The sequence below is a fragment of the Periplaneta americana genome, chromosome 2, assembly GCF_040183065.1.
Source record: "Periplaneta americana isolate PAMFEO1 chromosome 2, P.americana_PAMFEO1_priV1, whole genome shotgun sequence".
NCBI classification, from domain to species: Eukaryota; Metazoa; Arthropoda; class Insecta; order Blattodea; family Blattidae; genus Periplaneta; species Periplaneta americana.
Window position 1 is genome coordinate 46,136,702 of NC_091118.1, and position 26,361 is coordinate 46,163,062.

At 37.1% G+C, this 26,361-nt stretch overlaps 1 protein-coding gene across 1 annotated transcript in view; it reads left to right on the forward strand.

Annotated features, from left to right (window-relative positions):
* The first annotated feature begins 5,337 nt into the window (after nt 1-5,337).
* The window catches only part of LOC138693085 (UDP-glucosyltransferase 2-like), a 31,574-nt gene continuing 10,550 nt past the window's right edge, over nt 5,338-26,361 (forward strand). The window contains exons 1-3 of the mRNA XM_069816683.1: nt 5,338-5,405; nt 14,572-15,393; nt 20,920-21,133. Of these exons, the coding sequence (XP_069672784.1) occupies nt 5,403-5,405; nt 14,572-15,393; nt 20,920-21,133 (1,039 nt within the window). The 5' untranslated portion in view covers nt 5,338-5,402. The remainder of the gene's footprint in view (nt 5,406-14,571; nt 15,394-20,919; nt 21,134-26,361) is intronic.

Below are 26,361 nucleotides of genomic sequence, written 5' to 3' on the forward strand. Positions count from 1 at the left end.
TCCCCATGCAGTTCCTGCAAAAAGTGCATACGATAGGGATGGAAATGATTGACGGATAGTGTCCTGGACACGGACGCTTGACTGGTGCCACATTCTTGCGCCACTTGCCTGGTTGACCGTGATGGACTGACTACCAGCTTAGCTAGTACACTAGCTGCGTTTGCATCCCCTGTTGCTGTACGAGGCCGCCCTGAACGTTTTTTGTCGTGGATACTGCCTGCTGTCTTGAACCGTTCCAGTAAACGACCAATGCTTTCGTGATGTGGGGTAGGTTGATCTGGATGCCGTCTGTGATATTCTTCTGCTGCTTACCGTAGACTCAGGCCTCCCGCATGGATGAGAACCATTTCCACCCTCTCAGGAATTGTGTACATTGTCTGTTGCTACCCGGTTCACTGGTGAAACTAGCACTTACTCATCTGTCTACACAAAAAACACAATTTATTAATTACGGCTCGCGACCCAAACCACATTTCTAATTTAAGTTTCGTAAGCTCCAGAGATGTGGCACCTAAGTTTTGGATGCGTTTTCCCTAACCAAACTGGTACTTTACTTGAAACGCGAACATGTTTGTTGCAATTTTCTCAAAAATGACTATTACGATTTTCTTTAAATTTTGCACATGAACTACGCGTATCAATATCTAAAACATTTATTTGAAACTATTTTTGTACTTACACTAATAACGGAGATGTCCTATGTCGCGCGACTTTTGAATCATCCTGTATATCTTAATGTTGTCTATCATCTGATATCTTCTTCTGCCCCGAACTCTTCTCCCGTTTACCATTCACTCCAGTGCATCCTTCAGTAGGCAGTTTCTTCTCAACCAGTGACCCAGCCAAATCCTTCTCCTCTTTCTAATCAGTTTCAGCATCATTCTTTCTTCATCCACTCTTTCCAACACAGCTTCGTTTCTTATTCTGTCTGTCCACTTCACACGCTCTTTCCTCCTCCATATCCACATTTCAAATGCTTCTAGTCGTTTCTCTTCAGTTCGTCGTAAAGTTCATGTTTCTGCCCCATACAATGATACACTCCACGCAAAGCACTTCACTAGTCTCGTCCTTAGTTCTTTCTCCAGAAGTCCGCAGAAAATGCCCTTTCTTTCTATTAAAAGGTTCCTTTGCCATTCCTATTCTCCTTTTGACTTCTTGGCAGCAGCTCATATTACTGCTTATAGTACACCCCAAGTATTTGTAGCTGTCCACTTGATGTACTGCCTCATTTAGAATTCGCATTCCTATAACCGTAGACTTCGTCTTGTTGGCATTTATCTTCATTCCATACTGCTCACAGCTGTCATTTAGCTCCAGAAGCATATCTTTTAGAATCATTTCTTCTTCTGCTAACAACGCCATATCATCGGCAAATCTTGTATACTTTATTCTTCTTCATCCTACTATCACTCCTCCTATGTTCTGAAAACAGTTCTTCACTAAATTCTCCAAGTAGATATTGAACAGGGTACGTGATAAAGGGCATCCTTGTCGTACCTCTCTCTCTATTTCACTTCCTTCTGACATTTCTATTCCTATCCTGACTTTGACTCGTTGCAGTTTTTCTTGGGAAAAGTAAATGCGGTAGCTTCCCGCTGCTTTTCGCACACAACTCTCTCTTTCGCATTTTAAAAGATCCCAGGGGGCCCCAGCGCGCTGCAGCGTGGAGGTGAGGAGAGTGGATTTGACTAATTAGGCCCTCCGGACTTCACAGAAATTTACCGCAAGGGTTAGATATCAGTTCTATCAGGGTTTTTGACCCGATCAAAGACCGGGAAATCCCAATTAGCCTTTGCCCCCCAGCACAATGTTGTGATATTAAAATTTAAAGTTCACATGCTTCAGTTATTATGCTCTATAAGTATAAGTAATGTAATGCTTTAAAAAATTATCTATGCCTTTTCATAACAATAGGCTACTAAAAATGATAGGTTCGGGAGTAAAACATGGTAAGTGACATTTTAGTGTTTTGAAGTTATTAGGTAGGTAAACATTTATACATGGAAAAGTTTCTATAGTTATCAGGAAAGTAAAATCCGTATATGTATTTCTGCCATCTGTTGAGATGTTGGAAAACTAACTACTGCATTAGATGCAGAATATAAGATACCATATATACGATACATGTCTCATTTTTTACCAAAATGTCATTACCGTGTTTGACGCCCGAGCACCTCAAATATGAAAATAAATATGTGACTTAGAAAGCCAATCATAAAGTTTTTTTTTTTATTTAATGCCAACTTTCAAGGCCCGTTACCCAACTGTGTGGCGATGGGTAGCTTTCAATTGCTGCTTGCACTAGTGAAAAAGGCATGCACTATTGAATAATATGTTTGGTGCATTATTGCATGCATCGCTTGCATGCGGAGAGTTGAAGGAAAAATTGAACCCTGTAGATGCACTTTAAGTGAAGAATCCAATTTATCATCATACAGTTTAGATAAAAGTTAAATGTTGAATTCAACTCTCAATCTATGCAATTTTATAATATTATTTTCCAACAATGCTCAATTTTCAGAACTGTTTGCAAGAATTATGCAGATTTCTCTAATTTCCAATCTTCAGTAGCCTACTAATCGAAATGTTTCTCAGAAAAGATATCTGCCTGCAATTTTGAGAAACTTGATGACGTGAAAAACCTCTAGTAGATACTTAATATTTTAGGAGAAAAATTCGCTCCGGCGCCGGGGATCGAACCCGGGTACTTGGTTCTACGTACCAAGCGCTCTGACCACTGAGCTACTCCGAATTCAATCCACAGCACCGGATCAAACCTTCCTCCATCGATGTTTCCCTTTGTGGCCTGACTCCAAGTTAGGCATATACAGGGACATCATTTTATTTTTACTAACATTTCTAATATTCACCTGGCTATACCCTTGGATCAACGATTGAGAAGCAGAAACACCGTTTGGTACCCTCTTCCACGACTGAAGTTCGATGATACTGGTGTAAAATACAAACAAATCACTTTACTAGGTATAGGAGGGAAGAAAAGTAGTTCATCCATTTATGTAAACTAGGAAATATCACGATTTTGAGTTTGATAATTTTCATTAGGTTTCTGTTTAATCAAAATACAGTACAGTATTAAAGTGTTTTTACTCACGAACTGAGCTGTCCATGCTGACGTATTCATTATACAGTGTATATTATACTGTCTACAGCACATTAGCGTACAATATAGAGAATGAAGTTAAATTGAAAAATAATCATAATATGGATATTTAAACACATTTTTGAAAAGGGTGGCCGTTCATTTCGATACAGGCTTCAGTTCTAGTGTGCATATTATCGCATTATAGACTATTGTACGTAATTCCAATTACCAGATTCGTACTTCGTATCAGTAACTCATGTTGAAATAATTCTGTACCTACTCTATAAAAGAGTACCTTACGTACTGTAAATTCAATCGTCACTTCTGCCCGATCTGAAAAGATAAAGTCGTAGAAAGGGAGGAAATTACTTAAAGAAACCCTTTTATTTAAGTTATTTTAAACAAATGTAGGGGTATAATATTACGTAGACGTTAAATTCCTAACAGAAATTAATATTCTCAGAAAAGAGCTAAGACAGCCCAGGTACTAGCCTTTACAGAGAGGTCAATAGAAGCTAGTGGGGGAAACCGGGATGCGACGTAGGCAAATGGACGACAGTACCTGTGCGAAAATGATTCAATATATAAAGCTCTTTCGTCACTGGAAAACGCGAACATATTTTTGGAACGTACTGTTTACTATGACCGTAAGGCTACTATGACTGTATATGCGGTCTTGGATCTGTGTGGGGGACGGTTGAACTTCATTAGTAGAAGGGGTGGGAGTGAAGTACATTCAAAAACTCAGGTAGGCCCTACAATAAAAATTGAAGTAAAAATAAAATGATGTCCCTGTATAATGACGTGTATCCAATGTCAACTGCCATTATACTAGGAGCGCTCTCAACTGAGTGCCTTGTTGGCCCGGAATCCGCAGTTATTATGCACTGCTAGCTGAGAGAATATATATGCCTAACTTGGAGTCAGGCCACAAAGGGAAACGTCGAAGGAGTAAGGTTTGATCCGGTGTTGTGGATTGAATTCGGGGTAGCTCAGTGGTCAGAGCGCTTGGTACGTAGAACCAAGGACCCGGGTTCGATTTCCGGCGCCGGAGTGAATTTTTCTCCTAAAATATTAAGTGTCAATATTACAGATAAATTCTGTAGGACAAATTAATATATCTATTATGCAAATCTAGTCTTTCAGGTAAAGCTCCCTGTAAAGCAGATTTGAATAATTTCAAGGGAAAAATTGTTCCGGGGCCGGGTATCGATCCCGGGACCTCTGGTTGAACGTACCAGCGCTCTACCAACTGAGCTACCCGGGAACTGCACCCGACACCGTCTCAACTTTTCCCTTTATATCCACACAACTCGCGTGGGCTGACGAAACGCCAGAGACCCACATCGAATGCACACAATCTCTGTGTGACTTGGAAATGTGGCTTTCTGTTAACGTACACAGTGACGTATATATTATGCAAATCTAGTCTTTCAGGTAAAGCTCCCTGCAAAGCAGATTTGAATAATTTCAAGGGAAAAATTGTTCCGGGGCCGGGTATCGATCCCGGGACCTCTGGTTGAACGTACCAGCGCTCTACCAACTGAGCTAACCGGGAACTGCACCCGACACCGTCTCAATTTTTCCCTTTATATCCACACAACTCGCGTGGGCTGACGAAACGCCAGAGACCCACATCGAGTGCACACAATCTCTGTGTGACTTGGAAATGTGGTTTTCTGTTAACGTACACAGTGACGTATATATTTTGCAAATCTAGTCTTTCAGGTAAAGCTCCCTGTAAAGCAGATTTGAATAATTTCAAGGGAAAAATTGTTCCGGGGTCGGGTATCGATCTCGGGACCTCTGGTTGAACGTACCAGCGCTCTACCAACTGAGCTACCCGGGAACTATAATATTCTCTAGTAGATAATTTTGCATTGGCCAAAGTTTCTGACGTGACATAAATGCACGAAACAGGATGCCTAGTTTTACTTCTCTTTGATAGAGGCTGTAATATGGGCTCTACAAAAGTGTCCCCTTGAATCGGTTGTCCAAGATCATAGCTGCAAACCTGTGAATTTTCAGTGTCTAACATGGTGAACACAAGGCATGGCGGGTTATTAACAGTAGCCTAATTGCAACAAGCAATCGCACATTAACATGGAACGACTTAGTACATGCCAAGGACGTTAAAACTGAGCTCTATCTGTTCTTGTAAAATGCTTATCGCGACAGTTAATGCACTTTTGTAGCGTATCAACCAACCTTCAACTGTTACAGTTGAAATAACGAGTTGGACATTCAAGTAAGAACAGGCCGAGGAGTCACGCCAGAAGTTTACAAATTGTCTACAAGAATGGTAAATTTATTATCATTATCAATAATTTGATACTTAACAGTAGAAAAGTGCAGTCCACACCTGTGGAGTAACGGTTAGCGAGTCTGGCCGCGAAATCAGGTGGCCCGGGTTCGAATCTCGGTCGTGGCAAGTTGCTTGGTTGAGGTTTTTCCGGGATTTTCCCTCAACCCAATATGAGCAAATGCTGGTTAACTATCGGTGCTGGTCCCCGGACTCATTTCACCGATATTATCACCTTCATCTCATTCAGACGCTAAATAACCTAACATGTTGATAGAGCGTCGTAAAATAACCTACTAAAAGAAAGGTGAAAAGTGTAAAATTTATTAACAGTGTTTTATTAATAAATAAGTTTCGCTACTGAACAATTTTAAGAATATATTTTTTTAGAACTGAATTTATAATATTTAAGATAACTTTTCACTAATCTTCATCAATAGTTTGATGATACTATTAAAATTAAGAGACAAACAAACTCACAATTTATGAAAGGTGTTAAGTCCATAAACATTTCACAGGTACTATGATCCATTTATTATCCGTAGATCTATTAATTTCTTCAAACACTTCTATTAAAGTGGTTTTGCAGACTGGAAGTAAATCACCCTCACCACTTAAAGTTAAATACAGCCAACTTTCATCATGATTATTATACTTTATATGTTGACGTCGTTGTATTGGTATGACAGTAAAGAGACCCAACAGAAATGTTGATAGTGTTGAATAATCTTGGTCATAGAACTTAGAAAATAAAGCTATTTACTACTATTTACTATTCGTTTGTCAGTACATTGCATTTTATTCTGCATTTTTATGACGCTTACAATAAAGAAAAACGTGCTAATTTAATGCTAGAGGTAATACATTATGGGCCGTATTCATAGACATTCTTAGCGCGGGCTTCCGGTGGATGATCAGCGTTTTTCGTATTCATAAACCAGTGTTAGCGATAGGATATGATTTGAATTCTGTACAAGTAACCAGTGGATAGCCGGGGCTAGCTTACTACGCTCGTAGCGCGTGCTGCGAAATGTCTATGAATAGCACCCTTTGTGTCTATGTGATTAATAGCCCTACATTACCTACGTATTATGTTTTATATAAGATTTAACTACGCTGATCTTCCTGTTTGTAGGAAACGCCACGGTATGTAATCAGATCACCATTAACACGACAAATAACAGAGGGAAATCAAAACGAATGGCACATTGCACTTTTGTTATGAGAGAGTTCTGGCAACTTTGCATCACTGACATCTTTTGATGGTCTTAATAACAGTCTACAATCTTCTGTGGACATAGCCCTATTCATATGTAATGTATCTTGGAAATCTGCACCTTTCTAGTGAAATATTATTATTTTTTTTTTTAATTTTGGCACTTATCACCTTTCTACTGTTAAGTAACCAATGTTAACATTCTTATTATTGTTTTAGATATTATTTATTTCAATTAATTACACTAACAAATACAGTTTTTGCACAGATAAACAGAATGTTATTATCAAGTCAGATACGTTGATTACGAATTTGTAATCAAATTTTGTCCACCACGTCAGGTTTAAGAATACTTTAACGAACATATTTTATCAATAGCCATTTTACATGCAGTGCTTCTTTAGTTTCCATCCATTATATGAGCCGTTCAGAGCAGAAGTGGTGTAAGTCAAAATTAGGCAATAAGGTTTAAAGTAAAAATTCTGTAAAATACAGCGCAAAATAGCAATTAATATGTCCTTCTTGCTATCCACTGACTACTAATAGTTTAAATAAATTGAATATTAATTGTTTCTTTGCGCTGTATTTTACAGAATGTTTACTTTAACTCTCATTACCCATTTCTGACTTACACCACTTCTGCTCTGAACGGCTCATATTATTATCGCCGCGGCCTCATAGTTAACATGTCGGCACCATACAATAACTTGCCGTGTGCTTTTAAAACATAGCTTTGCCGACCGATTGTTGCTCTGTAGGTTTCACTCTAAGCTCACGTTGTCACGTCTACTTCCTCGATAAGAATAAGCACTAGTTTGTTATATTGTTATATTATTATTATTATTATTATTATTATTATTATTATTATTATTATTTCATATACGAGTACGTTGACATTCTTAACTCTTAATAATACGAGCTTTAATAATAATTTTTAATCACATACCTTAATGTTCGTCCTCAGCACAAGACATTGCAACCTCGGTTTTAGTCCACGTGGATTAGACAAGTAGGTGTCATTTTATAATGCAAGCAGCTTATTGGTTGCAACACTGAAATTGAGGCGAGTGATTGGAGCGGCGACACAATAAATTGAAAACAATAATACAATTAAATTTAAAGACCTGCTGAATGTTACGTACGAGGCCGCTCAAAGATCTGCCGAATGTTAAGCATGAGATCGCGGTGATAATACCAACAATTATACTAACAGCTTCTTCGCTTAACTGATTTACGATTGTTGACTGTGAAATGTTAAGAGGGTGACTGGTAACATGAACAAGGCATTCAGTCTGAATTTTGTTCAGGTGGAGTGCAGAGGTTTCGATAGTAGTGTGAGCTGTTCTGTGTGAAATTATGAAGAAAAAAAAGAGTAGGTGTAAAAACTCTCCGAATATTTTTTATTACATATGTGGCGAGTTTACTCCGAAATTTCAGTGGCGGCCAATTACTTAACTTTTCAAGACAGTCTATAGATTTTAATTCAATTCGGTCTTGGGGACCAGGATCGTTCCTGCGTGCCTCATATAAGTTGCACAAGATGTAATGTAAGACTGAGTCAGTGGTTCAGTGGTTAAAGGGCAAGAATTATCACTTAATTTTCGGTGTGCCAATGGTGTGGCGTGAACAAAAAACCATGAAGATGATTGGTTATTTCTGCTTAACTAATGTAACTGGTTTTTCTTAAAAAAAATAAGAGAGTCATTCAGTACCCTAATCTCCTTCAGTCCCAAGATCAATATCCATGGAGAAAATTTACCTGTTCCCATCCCACCTGTTACATGGCAAGAAGAATCGAAATCTGACAAAATGTCATCTGATGATATGCAGCCCTCTACATCAGGGGTGCCAGGCGTGTTCGGTGCTCGAGGCTCTCCCGGGAGCCACGTACTGAAAGACGAGTTGTCTTCGGTTCTTGTAGCGAACAGAATGCGGCAATTTTTTTTCACTTTATTATAATATTACTGTAGTCTGATTGAGGCAGCACTGACATAAACCGCATTGTTATTTTAAAACTCATCTTATATCTCGATAATCCATGTTGAATCTTCCGTACACTACTTTTAACACTTGAATACAAATAATTAATTAAATGGCGATCTTACTCGTGTTAATTATGTAAGCATGTGTGGCTTACAGCTGTTTCGGTGCTACTTGACATCATCCTCAGAGCCTACTATATCTCGGCGTTATCTCAACTTCGCTGCCTGTTGTGTGGGTGCGTTCGTGTGATGAAGAGTTGTGTCAAATAGTGTGTGTGTTCTGAAATTGATCTGTGTGTTGAGAATTTGATTAGGGTGCGTTTTAGTGTGTCTGTATATTTCATATTGTTCTAGTGTGTTGAGTTTTTGGTTTTTGGGTTGTATGTGTAGGATTTCAATGTCTGTATTTATGTTATTGTATGTGTGGTTAGCATTAGTTATGTGTTCGGCATATGTAGATGTATTGTGTCCTCTGGTTATTGCTTTAATGTGTTCTTTGTATCGCGTTTGGAATGATCTGCCTGTCTGTCCATTCTAGAAACTGTCGCAACTATTGCATGTGAGTTTATATACGTCTATGTGGTTGTGTTTATTTGTTTGTGTTGTTTGTGTGTTGAGATGTCTTTGTAGCGTTTTTTTCTGTTTGTATGCTATATTGTATTTCTGTTTTCTCAATGAGGATGCGATATTGTGGAATGGTGTAACCAGAGTATAGGTAATTATAAGTATGGACACTTCGCGTAAGTACCTTTGATATAGCCGGACTGATTTCAATGACCTTCAAGCCAGCTAGAGCGTGAGATTCTGCTTTCTCCCTAGAGTTGGCGCTGACATCACACCAGCTAGCAGTCGACACAGCGGAAATATAACACATACAATTAATACATCTAGGTACATTATGTACTCAAATAAAATAAATTGGATCCATAAAATAATAAATCCGTCATTAACTGTAATGTCTAGACTCTTGAGTTCCTTTATAATGAGAGTTGAGACGTTGACCCCAACAACAATTAAAATATGTAATGATTTGATAGCAATGAAAATGGAAAAACAAAACTCTTATGAGAAGTAAAACCATATACCTATATTATATTATATTATATACAAATATTGAACGAATTTGATACATAATTTTATAATGTATTATATTATTTTATAATATAATTTATTATATCTGAAATATAAAAAATTATTATTACAACTAGTTCGTCACTGAGAAATAAGGAAAAGCTATTAACTTGAATTTATTTGAAGCAAAGCCTTACTGGATTATGCAATAAGATAGGCGATGTTTGAATCCTGTGTCTCAACTCTATACTCAATTATTATCTTAGCCTATGCTCGATTACACTAACCTCTAGCGCTTGAAAGTAGAACTAAATGCTGGCGCACAGAGAAACAAAACACAGGAAAATTCGCTCAGTGTCCATTCTTTATAGTCCCTATTCGCTGGAATGGCCTAGGGACGAAGGGGGATTGCCTGCTCTAAAACTGGGTGCGCAGCGAACCTTAGTGTAGTCAGCCGGTGTGGGTTTTGAAATGCGCCTAGCTCGAGGGTTAGCGCAATAGATCGTAACAGATCGCAGTGCTGAGCCATAGTGCCTCGCCCGAAAATTCCATTCCATTCCAGCTACTATCGAGTGAAAAGGCAACAAACATACATAGGACAAACATTAAGAAAATGCGACATGTTAACACCAATTATTTTTCCAAAAGCGAAAATTATCAGAAAATTCAGGCTACAATTTCATTATTATTATAGATTTCAAGTGAAATTCATTCATTCAAAGCCACCGGCGTAGCTCAGCCGGTTAAGGCGCTTGCCTGCCGATCCGGAGTTGCGCTCGGACGCGGGTTCGATTCCAGCTTGGGCTGATTACCTGGTTGAGTTTTTTCCGAGGTTTCCCCAACCGTAAGGCAAATGTCAGGTAATCTATGACGAATCCTCGACCTCATCTCGCCAAATATCATCTCGCTATCATCAATCCCATCGACGCTAAATAACCTCGTAGTTGATTCAGCGTCGTTAAATAACCAAATTAAAAAAAAATTCATTCATTAATTTACTTACGTACTGATTCATTCATTCATTCATTCATTCATTCATTCATTCATTCATTCAACGGTTAGCGCGTCTGGCCGCGAAAGCAGGTGGCCCGGGTTCGATTCCCGATCGGGGGAAGTTACCTGGTTGAGGTTTTTTTCCAGGGTTTTCCCTTCAACCCAATATGAGCAAATGCTGGGTAACTTTCGGTGTTGGACCCCGGACTCATTTCTTTCTGGCGCTAAATAACCTAAGATGTTGATAAAGCGTCGTAAAATAACCTACTAAAATAAAATTAAATTAAATTAAAATTTCATTCATTCATTCACTTACATACTGATTTCTTTTGTTATTTACTTATTTATTTCCTCACTCATTCAATTACTTATTTACTTTTCTATTTATTTATTTATTTAATCATTTATACTTATACTTACTGGCTTTTAAGGAACCCGGAGGTTCATTGCCGCCCTCATATAAGCCCGCCATTGGTCCCTATCCTGAGCAAGATTAATCTATTTTCTATCATCATATCCCACCTCCCTCAAATCCATTTTAATATTATTTTCCCGTCTACGTCTCGGCCTCCCTAAAGGTCTTTTTCCCTCCGGCCTCCCAACTAACACTCTACAGGATGTTTAAAAAATACGGGGCATAATTTCAGGTATGTATTTCCCACATGTAGACAATCAAAATAGTTCATTACAACATGTGTCCGGAAATGCTTTATTTCCGAGTTATGTATGGCCTTCACAACATTGAAATTCACCGGAACGTTCTTCTTTCCGCAGGTCGTTGCCGTCAAAGGAGACATTAAGAGGGCACTCTGGCAGTTCATTCCGAGGCGAAGGTTACATTCAGTGTTGTGTAGGCGTTAGACTGTGCGACATGTATTCAAATCAAGAGCTGGCAGAGATACACTTCATGTACACTTAGCGGCAAAAAGAATGGGCCGGCCGACAAGTTCCAGAGACATAACATTGCGCATGCTCGTCTCGTCAAAGCCGTAGTTCACTAGATAACACTTAATTAAACCATTTAAATTTGCTGTATTTTGTTTAAGAGTCTAAAATACGTAATAAAATCGAATGGCGGGTTAATTCTAGACACACCAAGGCCCTTGAAGAGTAGAATAATAATAAAATTGATAAATACAAAATCAACCGGAGCGAATATGAACAGGAAAACCACGTATTATGCCGAACTAATGTTAACAGTCACAGTAGCGTAAGCCGTTACGGCACTGGTGTATTGAACACGTTGATAGTAGTAGCTCAAGGTTCGAATCTCCCCCAGTCTTCTTTTTCTTATTACAATTTGCCATCATATGTTTCTCGCAAAGCTATAAATTCTGTGGCGATATCTCTTAGAATATGCCCAAACTCTAATAGATAATAAACCTCCCTCTCTCTTTCAAGCAATACTGGTATCTGTTAATACAACGGAAAACGATATCCAGAAGGAACACTTTTCTTCCAGCAGGATAATCATCCAATACACACCGCCAACCGGATTCAACGATGGTTTACGAGGAGGCGTGATGTCGACCCAGTCGATTGGCCTCCAAATTCACCAGATATGAATCCGATTCAAAATTTGTGGGCTGCAGTCAAAAGGATCCTACGCTCTAATTGGGCAGAACAACCACCCGTTCGGACACCTGAGGAATTGTAGAACAGAGTTCTAAATGCGTGGGAGGAGATGGCCAAGAATTTAGACCTGTTCCATAGGGTTGTGGACTCCATGCCGCGCAGAATGAGGGCAGTTGTTGACGCAGGTGGTTTGTGGACAAGATACTAATCCCCACCACAGGCCTTGTTTTGTTAATATATTAAAACATTGTTTGTTTTTGTTAATTTAATTATTTATTTGTGTTTGATATGCGTCCGGTTTTTTAGGATGTGAAACAAGTATTTTTGTTTATACAGGCCAGGTATCACCTATTAATAGCCCACAGGTGATGGACAATCATATTTTTACAAGGCAGACATAACGAAGTTTATTAACAAATGCCATTTCACATTTGAACTAATAAATTAAGTAAAAGTTAAAATAAAAAAAATAATAAATTTACCGTACCGGGAGACGAACTCACTACCTCCGGTACGGATGTCAGACTTCTTACCACTGGGCCACACACTGCTCGTAAGGTTTACTACATTATAGACGGACGACTTTCAATGAAGAGACACCACAGCAATGCCTTCCAGGGGGTTACGTTTACACGAGTGAACAGCGCGATAGAACTTCGCATTTCTATCGACCAAGAGTCGGCCCATTCTTTTTGCCGCTAAGTGTACGGTAAGGCGGACGGCAATGCTGCGCTGGCTCGTCGTTTGTACCAGGAGAGGTACCCACAGCGACAATGTCCAGATCGGAAGACATTTGTACGTCTCCATTACCGTCTGTGCGAGTATGGAAAATTTAACTCTCCTGGTTTGGGAAGGGGACGACCAAGATCTACAACTCCAGAAGTACAGGAGGAGATTCTGGAGGCTGTGAACATGACTCCTTCTATCAGCACACGAAGGGTAGCGTTGCAAGTCAATGTTCCTCATACGACTGTCTGGAGACTGTTGAAAGAGTATCAATTGTATCCTTATCATTTGCAACGTGTAAAGGCCTTGTCACCAGCAGATTACCCTGCACGAGTTAGGTTCTGTCAGTGGATCTTCCAGCAGTGTGGTATAAATCCGAACTTTCCTGCCTTAGTATTATTTACAGATGAAGCACAGTTCACACGAGATGGCATAACAAATTTCCACAATCAGCATGTATGGGCGTATGAAAACCCACGTGCAACTGTTCCATCTCATCACCAGGTGCGGTTCTCCCTCAACATGTGGGCCGGTATCATTGGTAATCGATTAGTTGGACCCCATGTACTTGTAAACAGACTTACGGGGCAGGCGTATACAAACTTCCTGGAAAACACCATACCTCATATTTTAGAAGACACTCCACTGATCAATCGTCAACACATTCACTTCTTGCATGATGGCACTCCTGCACACTTCAGTCGTACGGCTCGCCGGTACTTGGATCGAAGGTTTACTGATCGATGGATAGGTAGAGGTGGCCCAATTGCTTGGCCTCCACGCTCACCTGATCTGAACCCTCTCGATTTCTACTTGTGGGGCCATTTAAAATCATTGGTTTATTCGTCTCCGGTGCCTGATTTGGAATCCCTTCGGAATCGAATTGTGGCATGATCTGAGGACATACGCAATACTCCTGGAGTTTGGGATCGTGTTCGCAGGTCAATGAGACATCGATGTGAGGTCTGTATTCAAGCAGGAGGTGGACATTTTAAACATCTTCTGACAACGACCTGCGGAAAGAAAAACGTTCCGGTGAATTTCAATGTTGTGAAGGCCATAACTCAGGAATGAAGAATTTTCGGACACATGTTGTAATGAACTATTTTGATTGTCTACATGTGGGAAATACATACCTGAAATTATGCCCCGTATTTTTTAAACACCCTGTATATACATTTCTGGATTTGCCCATACGTGCTACATGTCCTGCCCATCTCAAACGTCTGGATTTAATGTTCCTAATTATGTCAGGTGAAGAATACAATGCGTGCAGTTCTGTGTTGTGTAACTTTCTCCATTCTCCTGTCACTTCATTCCTCTTAGCCCCAAAATATTTTCCTAAGCACCTTATTCTTAAACACCCTTAACCTATGTTCCTCTCTCAAAGTGAGAGTCCAAGTTTCACAACCAAAAAGAACAACCGGTAATATAACTGTTTTACAAATTCCAACTTTCACATTTTTTGACAGCAGACTGGATGATAAAAGCTTCTCAACCGAATATTAACAGGCATTAATCATTTATTTGATGTATTTCCTTTATTTATTTATTATTTATGTTTTCATTTATTCTGCCTAATTAGCCTATATACTTCTTTTAGGTGAATTTTCACTTCATTCTTGGAACTTTCTTTGCTCTGTTTTGTGTGGACAAAACGGAAAACGCAAATATCCTTGCCATGACCTACTACAGTACCAGAAGTCACTTCAACATTTTCGAAGTCCTACTGAAGGCCCTAGCTGCACGCGGGCACCAGGTCAGTGTGGTCGGTTGCTTTACTCAAACACAACCGATTGCCAACTACACCGACATCAGCATCGTGGAATCGCTTCCGAACGTAACTAACTACCTTGAGGCCGAATTCATGCTACGTTTCAGATTCATCGGCACTCTGTGGAAAATGTATCAAGATCTTAGTGGAAATTGCCAGAAAATCCTGGAACATCCGAATTTGCAAAAATTGATCAAAGGAGATCAGAAATTTGATGTCATTATAACACCCTTTATGGGCCCAGAATGTTACCTGGTCTTTCCTTATCATTTCAACGCCCCTTTGATAGGACTAATAACAAGTGTAGCACACAACTGGTGGGATGATGGCACTGGCAATCCTACCAATCCTGCCTATATTCCTAATATTGGTACGCCTTTTACACAGAACATGAATTTCTGGCAGAGACTAGTGAACACATTGTGGTACGTTGCTACGAAATTTGGCCAATATTTTTTTTCGGAGATTCGTATGGACAAATTGATGAAAGAAATTTTTGGTCCAGACATACCACCGTTATCACAACTCAGAAACTACGCTAGTTTGGTTTTAGTGAACAGCCATTTCTCACTCAATTATCCGAGACCTGCAGTGCCTGCGTTTGTGGAAGTCGGCGGAATCCATATACAAGGCGGTGAAAAATTGCCTAAGGTAAGTATGAAATTAAGCTACAATATACACATAGCTCACTTACCTAAAATTCTAATCATAAGGAAACTGGAGATATACGTATGTACAGATACGGAAATAAAATTTGGAGCTCCTTTATTGTATAAGTTTCGCTTACAACACACTGCGCATGTGCAGTAAACAAGAGTCCCCGTATATTATATCCTCCTACTTGTGGACAGTCGTGTTAAAAGTGTTGCCTACATACAGGTGGACTGACATCAAGACTTGCTCCAAATTTTAATTCCGTATCTGTACATAACACATGATTATAAATTAGTGTCTTGCATTTCATGCTCTATGTTCGGTTCAAGTTTGTCGAGCGTGACAAGAACCGAAGTTTGCTTTGAAGAAGCGGATCTGTCTCGCTCGCTCAGTCTTTCCCCTTGTATGATCTGTGTCCTTGAAGTTCACTGGCCTCTCCTACACTCCTCTCCCAACCTTCATGCTTTTAGCTGAGTAAGGATTTTAGAACAAATGTTGTGAAGTATTATTTAGTTGTAAGGAGAGGTAATTTTTATTACAAAAATATGATTAAACTTCGACAGAAATATACGTACATATAGGTACATCACATTATGTTTTTAAAATACATGACAGTTACTATACCAATTACAGAAAGAAAATAGCTATAATTACATCTTCACAAAATATTCAAATAAATCACAGTTGCTCGGTAGCAATATTCGTGTGACTATACGGATGATGGAAGCATTACAGGCACAATGTTCGGTTCAAGTTTGTCGAGTATGACGGAGTTCGATATTCGTCGATGTTCGCTCTGCAGAAGAAGGCCTGTCGTGTTTGTTCCATTTTGTTATTAAAGTATTGCCTGTCCTCCATTCCCACTCCTTCATGTTTTAGCATAGACCTTGCGATTAGTTATTTAATATAAAATAAGACGAAGTTTGTAATGTTTTGGTTTCCTCTCTCATGTTTGAACATTTCATGTACTAGTCGGTACTTTGAATAGGCTATACTTTTTAAAATATATTTTGTTGGATTTATTTTTACGTATATTTATGTGAATGTTTAGTCATATTAATACTTACTTACTTACTTACTTACTGGATTTTAAGGAACTCGGAGGTTCATTGCCGCCCTCACATAAGCCCGCCATTGGTCCCTATCCTGAGCAAGATTAATCCAGTCTCTACCATCATATCCTACCTCCTTCAAATCCATTTTAATATTATCTTCCCATTTACGTCTCGGCCTCCCCAAAGGTCTTTTCCCTGCCCTCCCAACTAACACTCTATATGGATTTCTGGATTCGCCCATACGTGCTACATACCCTGCCCATCTCAAACGTCTGGATTTAATGTTCCTAATTATGTCAGGTGAAGGTTACAATACGTGCAGCTCTACGTTGTGTAACTTTCTCCATTCTCCTGTAACTTCATCCCTTTTAGCCCCAAATATTTTCCTAAGAACCTTATTATCTAAAACCCTCAATCTCTGTTCCTCTCTCAAAGTGAGAGTCCAAGTTTCACAGCCATACAGAACAACCGGTAATATAACTGTTTTATAAATTCTAACTTTCAGATTTTTTGACAGATGACTAGATGACAAAAGCTTCTCAACCGAATAATAACACGCATTTCCCATATTTATTCTGCGTTTAATTTCCTCCCGAGTGTCATTTATATTTGTTACTGTTGCTCCAAGATATTTGATTTTTTCCACCTCTTCAAAAGATAAATTTCCAATTTTTATATTTCCATTTCGTACAATATTCTCGTCACGAGACATAATCATATACTCGTACTTTGTCTTTTCGGGATTTACTTCCAACCCTATCTCTTTACTTGCTTCAAGTAGAATTTCCGCGTTTTCCCTAATCGTTTGTGGATTCTCTCCTAACATATTGACGTCATCCGCATAGACATTAGTCATATTAATAACAAGAAAAAATTACCTGTACTCATTACTATGCGTAACTTGACAAGATATGTGCCTGACATCCTTATGCAGGTAAAGCATAAAGGAGCAGGGAGAGGAGAAACTAAAGCGAATGGCACCGAACATATGAGACTATCAAATGCAAAACTCGCCTTATCCAGGTAAAGTGATTTGTCAGAAAACAGGAAAAACCGTTATGGATATGGACATTTTTGCATTTGATAGTAGTTTTCTGAGCTCTATGGAAGAGGAATTAGACAAGATTTGCACAAACCGACTATATCAGTAGCTAGAGAGCTGCAAGAAGTACAACATCCCATATGTAACTCATTTTTTCTTAATTTTGGATAAGGCGAGTTTTGCACTTGATAGCCTCATATGTAAGGAAAGGGAAATATTGAACAAACGCAAAGGGAGCTTCAGTTCTACAGAGACTCTGCAAACATGAACCGAACATAAGGCGTCTTACCGGTTTTCAATGGACTCGGTTATTTTAATTTTATAGATTTATTTATTTGTCCTAAAGAATGATACCTATAATATTAACAATTAATATTTGAGGAGAAAAATTCGGTCCAGCGCCGGGGATCGAACCCGGGTCCTTGGTTCTACGTACCAAGCGCTCTGGCCACTGAGCTACGCCGAATTTAATCCACAGCACCGGATCGAACCTTCCTCCTTCAATGTTTCCTTTTTTGTGGCCTGACTCCCAAGTTAGATATATATGTTGACGTATATGTCCAATGTCAACTGCCATTATAGGATTGAATTCGGCGTAGCTCAGTGGTCAGAGCGCGTGGTACGTAGAACCAAGGACCCGGGTTTGATCCCCGGCGCCGGAGAGAATTTTTCTCCTCAAATGTTAATTGTCAATATTACAGATATCATTCTGTAGGACAAATTAATAAATCTATAATATTCTCATAGCTAGCAGTGCATATGTCTGTACAGATTACTGTGCACTTAACTGCGGAATCCCGGCCAAACAAGTCACTCAGCTGAGTGCGCTCCTAGTATAATACTATGCTCTATTTTTGGTCCCGGGAAAATACTAATCTTTACGACAAAACTCTTAAAATAATATATTCTGTGCACAAAAAGAAATTGAAGTGTATAAAATTAGAGTATTTTATGTGGATCAATTAAAGTTTAAATCATCGAATGATATGATATATGATATGATATGATATATGATATGATATGATATGATATGATATGATATGATATGATATGATATGATATGATATATGATATGATATGATATATGATATGATATGATATGATATGATATATGATATATGATATGATATGATATGATATGATATGATATGATATGATATGATATGATATGATATGATATGATATATGATATGATATATGATATGATATATGATATGATATATGATATGATATGATATATGATATGATATATGATATGATATGATATGATATATGATATGATATATGATATGATATGATATGATATATTTCGTCACAGCACTTCTTTACATATAATGGTGTACCTCACATTTCTGTATCCGGTGCCACCATTAACATATTACAGTAACACATTACTTGCAGTACGCGTCTACACAAATACTCCCAATTACACCATGTACCTCTTTTATTACTTGTTCAATCTCCCCTTCAGTATTTCTCCTACATTTCATTTGCTATTCTCTTTTTGTTCATTAATCCTAATATATCCAATATTATATACGTCTTTCAAACCCCCTTTTTCCTCTAACTTCTATTCACTTAAATCTCAATTTCACTTTTTCTCTATAAATTATCATATTGAATTATTTGTCCTATTTGTTCTTTGATCTTTTCTCCTATCTTTCTCTTCTATTCATTTACTGTTCCAACGTCACTTGTTCACTTCTCTTAACCCTTTTTCACTATTTTCACTCATTCCTATTAATCAAATGATATAATATTACGACAGGATATCAAGTTTTCTGTGCGTGTTGATCTATTTGAATCGTACCTATCCTCGATTCCCTCAGGAGTTACCGTAATAACATAAAGCATTATGTCTATCTAGAAAAACTACACTTTCTAATGCTGAAGTAATAATTATCCAAATCGATTAATAAGCTTCTGAGATTATTTCATACAAACACACAAATATTCTCTGTATGTTAATGTTGATAAACATTAATTTATATGTTCTCATTATACAATTATAACCGTATAAATAGTGTTAAATTAATAGCTTCCGTTTGTTGTTGTGCAAGGCCCCTTATAGACGAAGTCATTTGTTTTCATTCCATTATAGTCTATTAGTCTGAGACGGCGCTGATAAAACGCATTGTTATTTTAAAACTCGTGTATGTCGTTAAATATCAATCATATCAAAATCTTGCATAGAATAAAACTTACCGGAAATCGTTTTTAAATAAACTTTTGTTATGTAATATTTTTCATAGCAATCACTAATCCTCTCTCTATTCATCTGCACAAACATCCTTCTACTCATCATTTTTCAGCATATTGATTCCACGCCTCTGGAATTCTCTCCCTGACCATATCAGAGACTGTCAGACAATATCAAAATTCAAATTTAAATTAAGGAATCACATTCTAGTTCATGGAATTGCTTCTTAAACACCTGTCAGATTGCGCAACTTCGGCTTAACCCATGACATATAATAAATATTGTAACTATGATGTTGTAAAGTTGACAATTAAAATGTAAGGTATTTATAATTATTGTTATTGTTATTATTATTATTATTATTATTATTATTATTATTAGTTATCACTATCATCATTGCTATTTCTGTCTTTCTTTCTTTTTTTTTCCTTTCTTGTATTAGCTCGATGAGAGCTCTATAGTGGTCTTATCATCCTGTTGACCCTGTACAGGGCTTTAATTTAATTTGTATTATTTTCATCAGTGTTTGTATTTCTTTTTTGCATTTATATGTGCTATCTGATAGGATGGAAGAGAAGGCCTTATGGACATGATCCTGTCAGATTAAATAAATAAATAAATAAATAAATAAATAAATAAATAAATAAATAAATAAATAAATAAATAAATCAATAAATAAATAAATAGTAAGCGAGATATTTCGACTTATTTAATTCAGGTGCCCTTATACCCCTTTTAAATAACGTATTCTGAATACCATGTAGCCTAAAATCTAAGCTAGAACAAACTTAATTTATATGCCAATTTTCATATAAATCGGTTCAGCCATTATCGCGTGAAAAGGTAACAAACATCCAGATATCCAGACAGAAAGACAGACATACAAACAAAAATTTCAAAAATGCGATTTTTGGTCTCAGGATGATTAATTATAGCCTACATGTTGACACCAATTATTTTTGAAAAAGCGAAAATTACCAGAAAAATCTTGGTTACAGATTTATTATTAGTATAGATTTACATAATGTAATGTTCATGCATAGTAGAGACATGAGTAGAGTTGAAAAGAGGTTAAGCATCGGTTCAGAGTTTGTGTTTTGTCTCGTCCTCCCTGTACATGGTACTTTTTGTCCGTAGGATAACTGACAGGGCCCGTGGTGAATACCTCTCAGTTGGTAAAGCTCTTGCTGAGGACGGTTGTGATTTGTTCTGATATTCTGACGCAGGAACTGGAAACCTACCTGAATAACGCGGAACACGGAGCGATACTCTTCAGCTTCGGCTCTATCGTCAAAGGTGAAGTGGGAAAAGACCAACTCCAGGCGTTTATCGACGCTTTCTCAACACTGCCACAACGTGTCTTGTGGAAGATCGATCGTATTCCTGGTCTACCAACGAACGTCATAACTTCCAAATGGTTTCCACAGTTCGCAATATTATGTAAGTCTAATTCTGTTCTTTTAAACATACTAATGTTCATAAAGTACGTAATTAAACAAAACTTGAGAATATAAGATGTAGTAACACTGACACTGCTATTTGAAGGGTTCAGAGCCATAGTGGGCCAAGCGCCATCTATTAAAAACGGAGAAAGCAAGGGTTAAAGTTAAGTGAATACCATAGTTTATTGAAAATTCATATAACATTTAGCTTGAATGTGTGTACTTTATATTACTTGCTATATGTTTCCATTGAATTATGGTGACTATTACACTTTTACTACGTCATACTACTTTTGACCAATAAAACGGTACGAAAGGACGTCTTTCAACCAATCATGGCTGCTTATCGCACAATTTTATCGCGTCCCTAGCATTTGTTTAATTTTATCGCGTCCCTAGCATTTGTTTATTTTTATCACTACCCTAGCATTTGTTTCTTTGTTTGCCAACATTTCAAACTGCACTGGTCTGGACGTCCAAAAAGAAAAAAAAAAAAAAACAAACTAACTAAAAAAAAAAAACAGAAAATTACAAACCACTCCAGTCGATGCACGGCAGTTTCAAATATGACTCGCATTGGCATTCGAGAACAAGAATTAATAAATATCACTGGTTATAGCTATGTATAGCTATGTATCTTCCCTGAAATTCTATTTACAAGTAAATGAAGAGCACCATTCGGAAATCCTGAATAAGTTAAGGAATACACCATGTAAATCAACGAGTTCCACTTCTTTTACGCACACGTCTAATATAACATCAACTGAACCAACCACTAAAACATTCAAATTTGAAAATTGTACTTTCAATAATTGTTCCTTTTAAACTTATTAATGTTTAGTTTTTATTTCATCATCGTTAATTAAAACTTTTCTTGTTTATTCCATCATCCCTAATTAAAACTTTTCTAACACTCGTTTATATTATTTAGGTTATGTTTGTTATAGCTTCTGCTATATGATATTATAGATAGTCACGTATCAGAGATTGTTTAATACTAAGATTTATTGAAAATCACCTGTCAAGTGAAGTTGATTACTGGGATCCGGATAATTGAAGTGGAATGCAACTGTTTTAATAAAAATAAAACTGAATCAACAAAGCCTTCTTGACTAGTAACCGTCCACAGAGCTCAATGAAGATTCCATAGTTGGCACAACTGATAACAAGAAAACAGCTAATCATAACACACTACTGCCATTTAGCGTAATGTTGAGATGGTACAATAATAATACATTTGTATTTTCGTAAGCCAATTAATATTTTATTGTATTGGAGTATTTTGTTACTTCTAACCTTTATATACTTTCTTCTTATTGTGTAATAGTCAATTAAATCCCACTCGAGTTTTGATTTTCTCTAGATAAATCTTCTCGTGTTCCACTCGCAGATTTATCGATAAAATCAAAACCTCTAGTGAGATTACTGTTGATAACTTCATTTTAACCTTTGTTTTCTACAGTTTTAGTAAAGGGCGCTTGGCCCACTATGGTTCTGAACCCTTCATTTAAACTCTTGCATACCTCTATTCCTATTTACTTGGCAGCACGTTTTCAGTTTCTCGCAAAGTACGGAATCAGAATCAAGAACTTCTTGCTATTCGTCAACACTGAATATCATTATATTCATCCCCCTATACAGTATCATACCTCGTCTTTGAAATTCTCTACGCAGTGACATCAAGGATTGCCGGACACTATCGCAATTCATAATTAAGTTAGAATCGCACTTTTTGTCTAACGAAATTCATTATTACTAATAAGTTACTAGATGTGTCGATTACAGGCTTTGCACAATTATTTACTATTTTTTCTTGTCTACATTATTAATTGTCCTTTCTCGTTTAGTTATTTCGTTTAATAATATTAATATAGATTTTAACCTTTGTTTAATAGTAGGCAAATTTAAAATTGTTAATGTTTTTGTTGTTTTATGTTACTGTCATTGTAAACGCTCATGTTTTTTTTGAGTGAACGTTATTAATTTGTTTTTTTCGTTGTATGTATACACATTTCTGGTGGCGTGGAAGAGAAGGCCTGATGACTTAATATCATAAAAATAAATAAATTTATTATTATTATTATTTATTTATTTACTTATTTATTTAATGCTCAACCAGATTGATTCAACATCAATTGGTTTCTGGCAGACTAGTACAAAGTCCCCATTACTTACAAAATGGCTTTTAAGGAACCCGGAGGTTCATTGCCGCCTTCACATAAGCCCGCCATTGGTCCCTATCCTGAGCAATATTAATCCAGTCTCTATCATCATATCCCACCTCCCTCAAATCCATTTTAATATTATCCTTCTATCTACCTTTCGGCCTCCCAAAGGTCTATTTCCCTCCGGTCACCCAACTAACACTCTATATGCATTTATGGATTCGTCCATACGTGCTACATACCCTGCACATCTCAAAGTCTGGATCTAATGTTCCTAATTATGTCAGGTGAAGAATACAATGCATGCAGTTCTGCGTTGTGTAACTTACTCCATTCTCCTGTAATTTCATCCCTCTTAGCCCCAAATATTTTCCTACAACCTTATTCTCAAACATCCTTAATCTCTGTTCCTCTCTCAAAGTGAGAGTCCAAGTTTCACAACCATACGCAACAACCGGTAATATAACTGTTTTATAAATTCTAACTTTCAGATTTTTTGAAGCAGACTGGATGACAAAAGCTTCTCAGCGGAATAATAACAGGCATTTCCCATAATTATTCTGTGTTTAATTTCCTCCCGAGTGTCATTTATATTTGTTACTGTTGCTCCAAGATATTTGAATTTTTCCACCTTTTCAAAGGATAAATCTCCAATTTTATGTTTCCATTTCGTACAATATTCTGGTCACGAGACATAATCATATACTTTGTCTTTTCGGGATTTACTTCCAAACCTACGTGCTTCAAGTAAAATTTCCGTGTTTTCCCTAATCGTTTGTGGATTTTCTCCTAACATATTCACGTCATCCGCATAGACAAGAAGCTGATGTAACCCGTTCAATTCCAAACCCTGTCTGTTATCCTGAAGTGTCCTAATGGCATATTCTAGAGCGAAGTTAAAAAGTAAAGGTGATAGTGCATCTCCCTGCTTTAGCCCGCAGTGAATTGGAAAAGCATCAGATAGAAACTGGCCAATACGGACTCTGCTGTACGTTTCACTGAGACATATTTTAATTAATCGAATTAGTTTCTTGGGAATACCAAATTCAATAAGAAAATCACATAATACTTCTCTCTTAACCGAGTCACATGCCTTTTTGAAATCTATGAATAACTGATGTATTGTACCCTTATACTCCCATTTTTTCTCCAATATCTGTCGAATACAAAAAAAATCTGATCAATAGTCGATCTAAAACGAAGTGCCCATATAGGATTCAAAATTTACAATTTTTTTTACAAACATTTAAATGTATCAATTCATAATAGAAATTTCCTCATTACAAAAGACACACTGAGGTGATGGTAAAATTGCCCAGTTTATATAAATATTCCGCCAGGCAGTCGTGTCCTGTGGCAATCCTTATGGCAGCTACAGCCTCTTTACGGGGATGATCAGGAAGTATCTCTGACTTGTCAACAAGACCAGCCCATTTCTTGCCATCACTCATGATGGCAGATCTTTATTATTATTATTATTATTATTATTATTATTATTATTACTATTATTATTATTATTATTATTATTACTATCATCAATATTATTGATTAATTAATTTTCAGTCTTAATGACTTATATCACAATATTATCATAAAGAATATAGGAACAACTTTAGAATTATCACACTATTATTTGTTCTTTAAAGAGACGTCTATGTGATTTTAAAACTTCTCCAATTTTTTATCCAAATTTATTAATATTAAACTACATAAATGGGCCTACAATACTGTCATCTGTACAAAATTTGGAGTCCTTAGGGCTAATGGTTTTGAAATTATATTTTTTAATGTATTTTATATTGACGTCACTAAAAAGAGTCCTTACGACAAAATTTAGACAATTTTTAGTTCATATTTGCTCCAAAACTTTAAATAGTCACGGGAATAAAAATTAATTAGCTTTTTGAGCTCAGTCTAAATAGAGAGTCACAATAATTTCTTCTTAATTTCATGAATTTACCGTTACAGCACATTTTAATCTAAGTGCAGTATGAATATGCCCCGAAGGAACTTAATATTAATATTTAATGCAAATGCTAATTAAATTTTATTTATCAACATGTAATTGACTCTCTGTGAGAAGTTACAGACCAATCTGACAATAACTGTTGTGAAAAGAGCTTTTTTATGAAAAAAAAAAAAAACAATGCATGATTGGAGTTACACTCACCTCCACTGTGGAGCAATGACCTCAAGGAGCACTGCTACTTTTTGCAGCGTTGCAACACGTTACATTTCGTACTCTCAAAACTATTGGACGTATCAAAAAATTTATTTGACAACACTTGTTCGTATTGCCTTGATCTATTACCTCTGTGAATTAAAGAAATAGATTCCCTTCCACCCTGTACACTATAGTTGTTCCTTGATTCTTTATAATAATATTATGATAAGTCACTGAGATAAAAAATTAATTACATCTTCTTATATTATATAATTGTCTCGACGTTGTTATTTCCGGCGTGACTCCTCCTCTTTGCTTACGTCTTAGGAAGTGAAGGCCCTATAAAGTCTAGGTAGGTAGTATCGTTCGCCATTTTTGTCCTTTCGTTGCCGAGCTACAATACGAGGAATCTATTTGCCACACCGTTAAACATTATCATGTCGTAGCTCCTATGATAATAAATCAAACGCACTGTAATTCAGCAAATAATTGAGCGGCAAATAACGTCTTCGTGTGCTTTCTGCGAACGCCAACGAAAGAGCCAAAATGGCGGGCGGTTATATTAAGTATTTATCGAGCCTTAAGATATGAATAACGTCTTCCTCAGCGAATCACAAGAAGTACACGTTTAAATGTAGCCGACTTGCAACACGATTGGCTGCCGGAAATTAGAGCGACGGGAATGAATTGCAAAGCATGTGAAGTTAAGTTTAACTTACATTATTTTTCAAATTTCGTATATTTTTTTTTTATCAAATACCGAGAACATAATTTTTGTCGTCACGCTGGCGATGTCTGTATTGCTGTGTCGTGAGAGCGGATTTTTTTAGGTACTAAAAGCTCCTAATTGCTATAGTTATGAAATAGCAAACAATATTTCTCTCTGGTATAAATAAT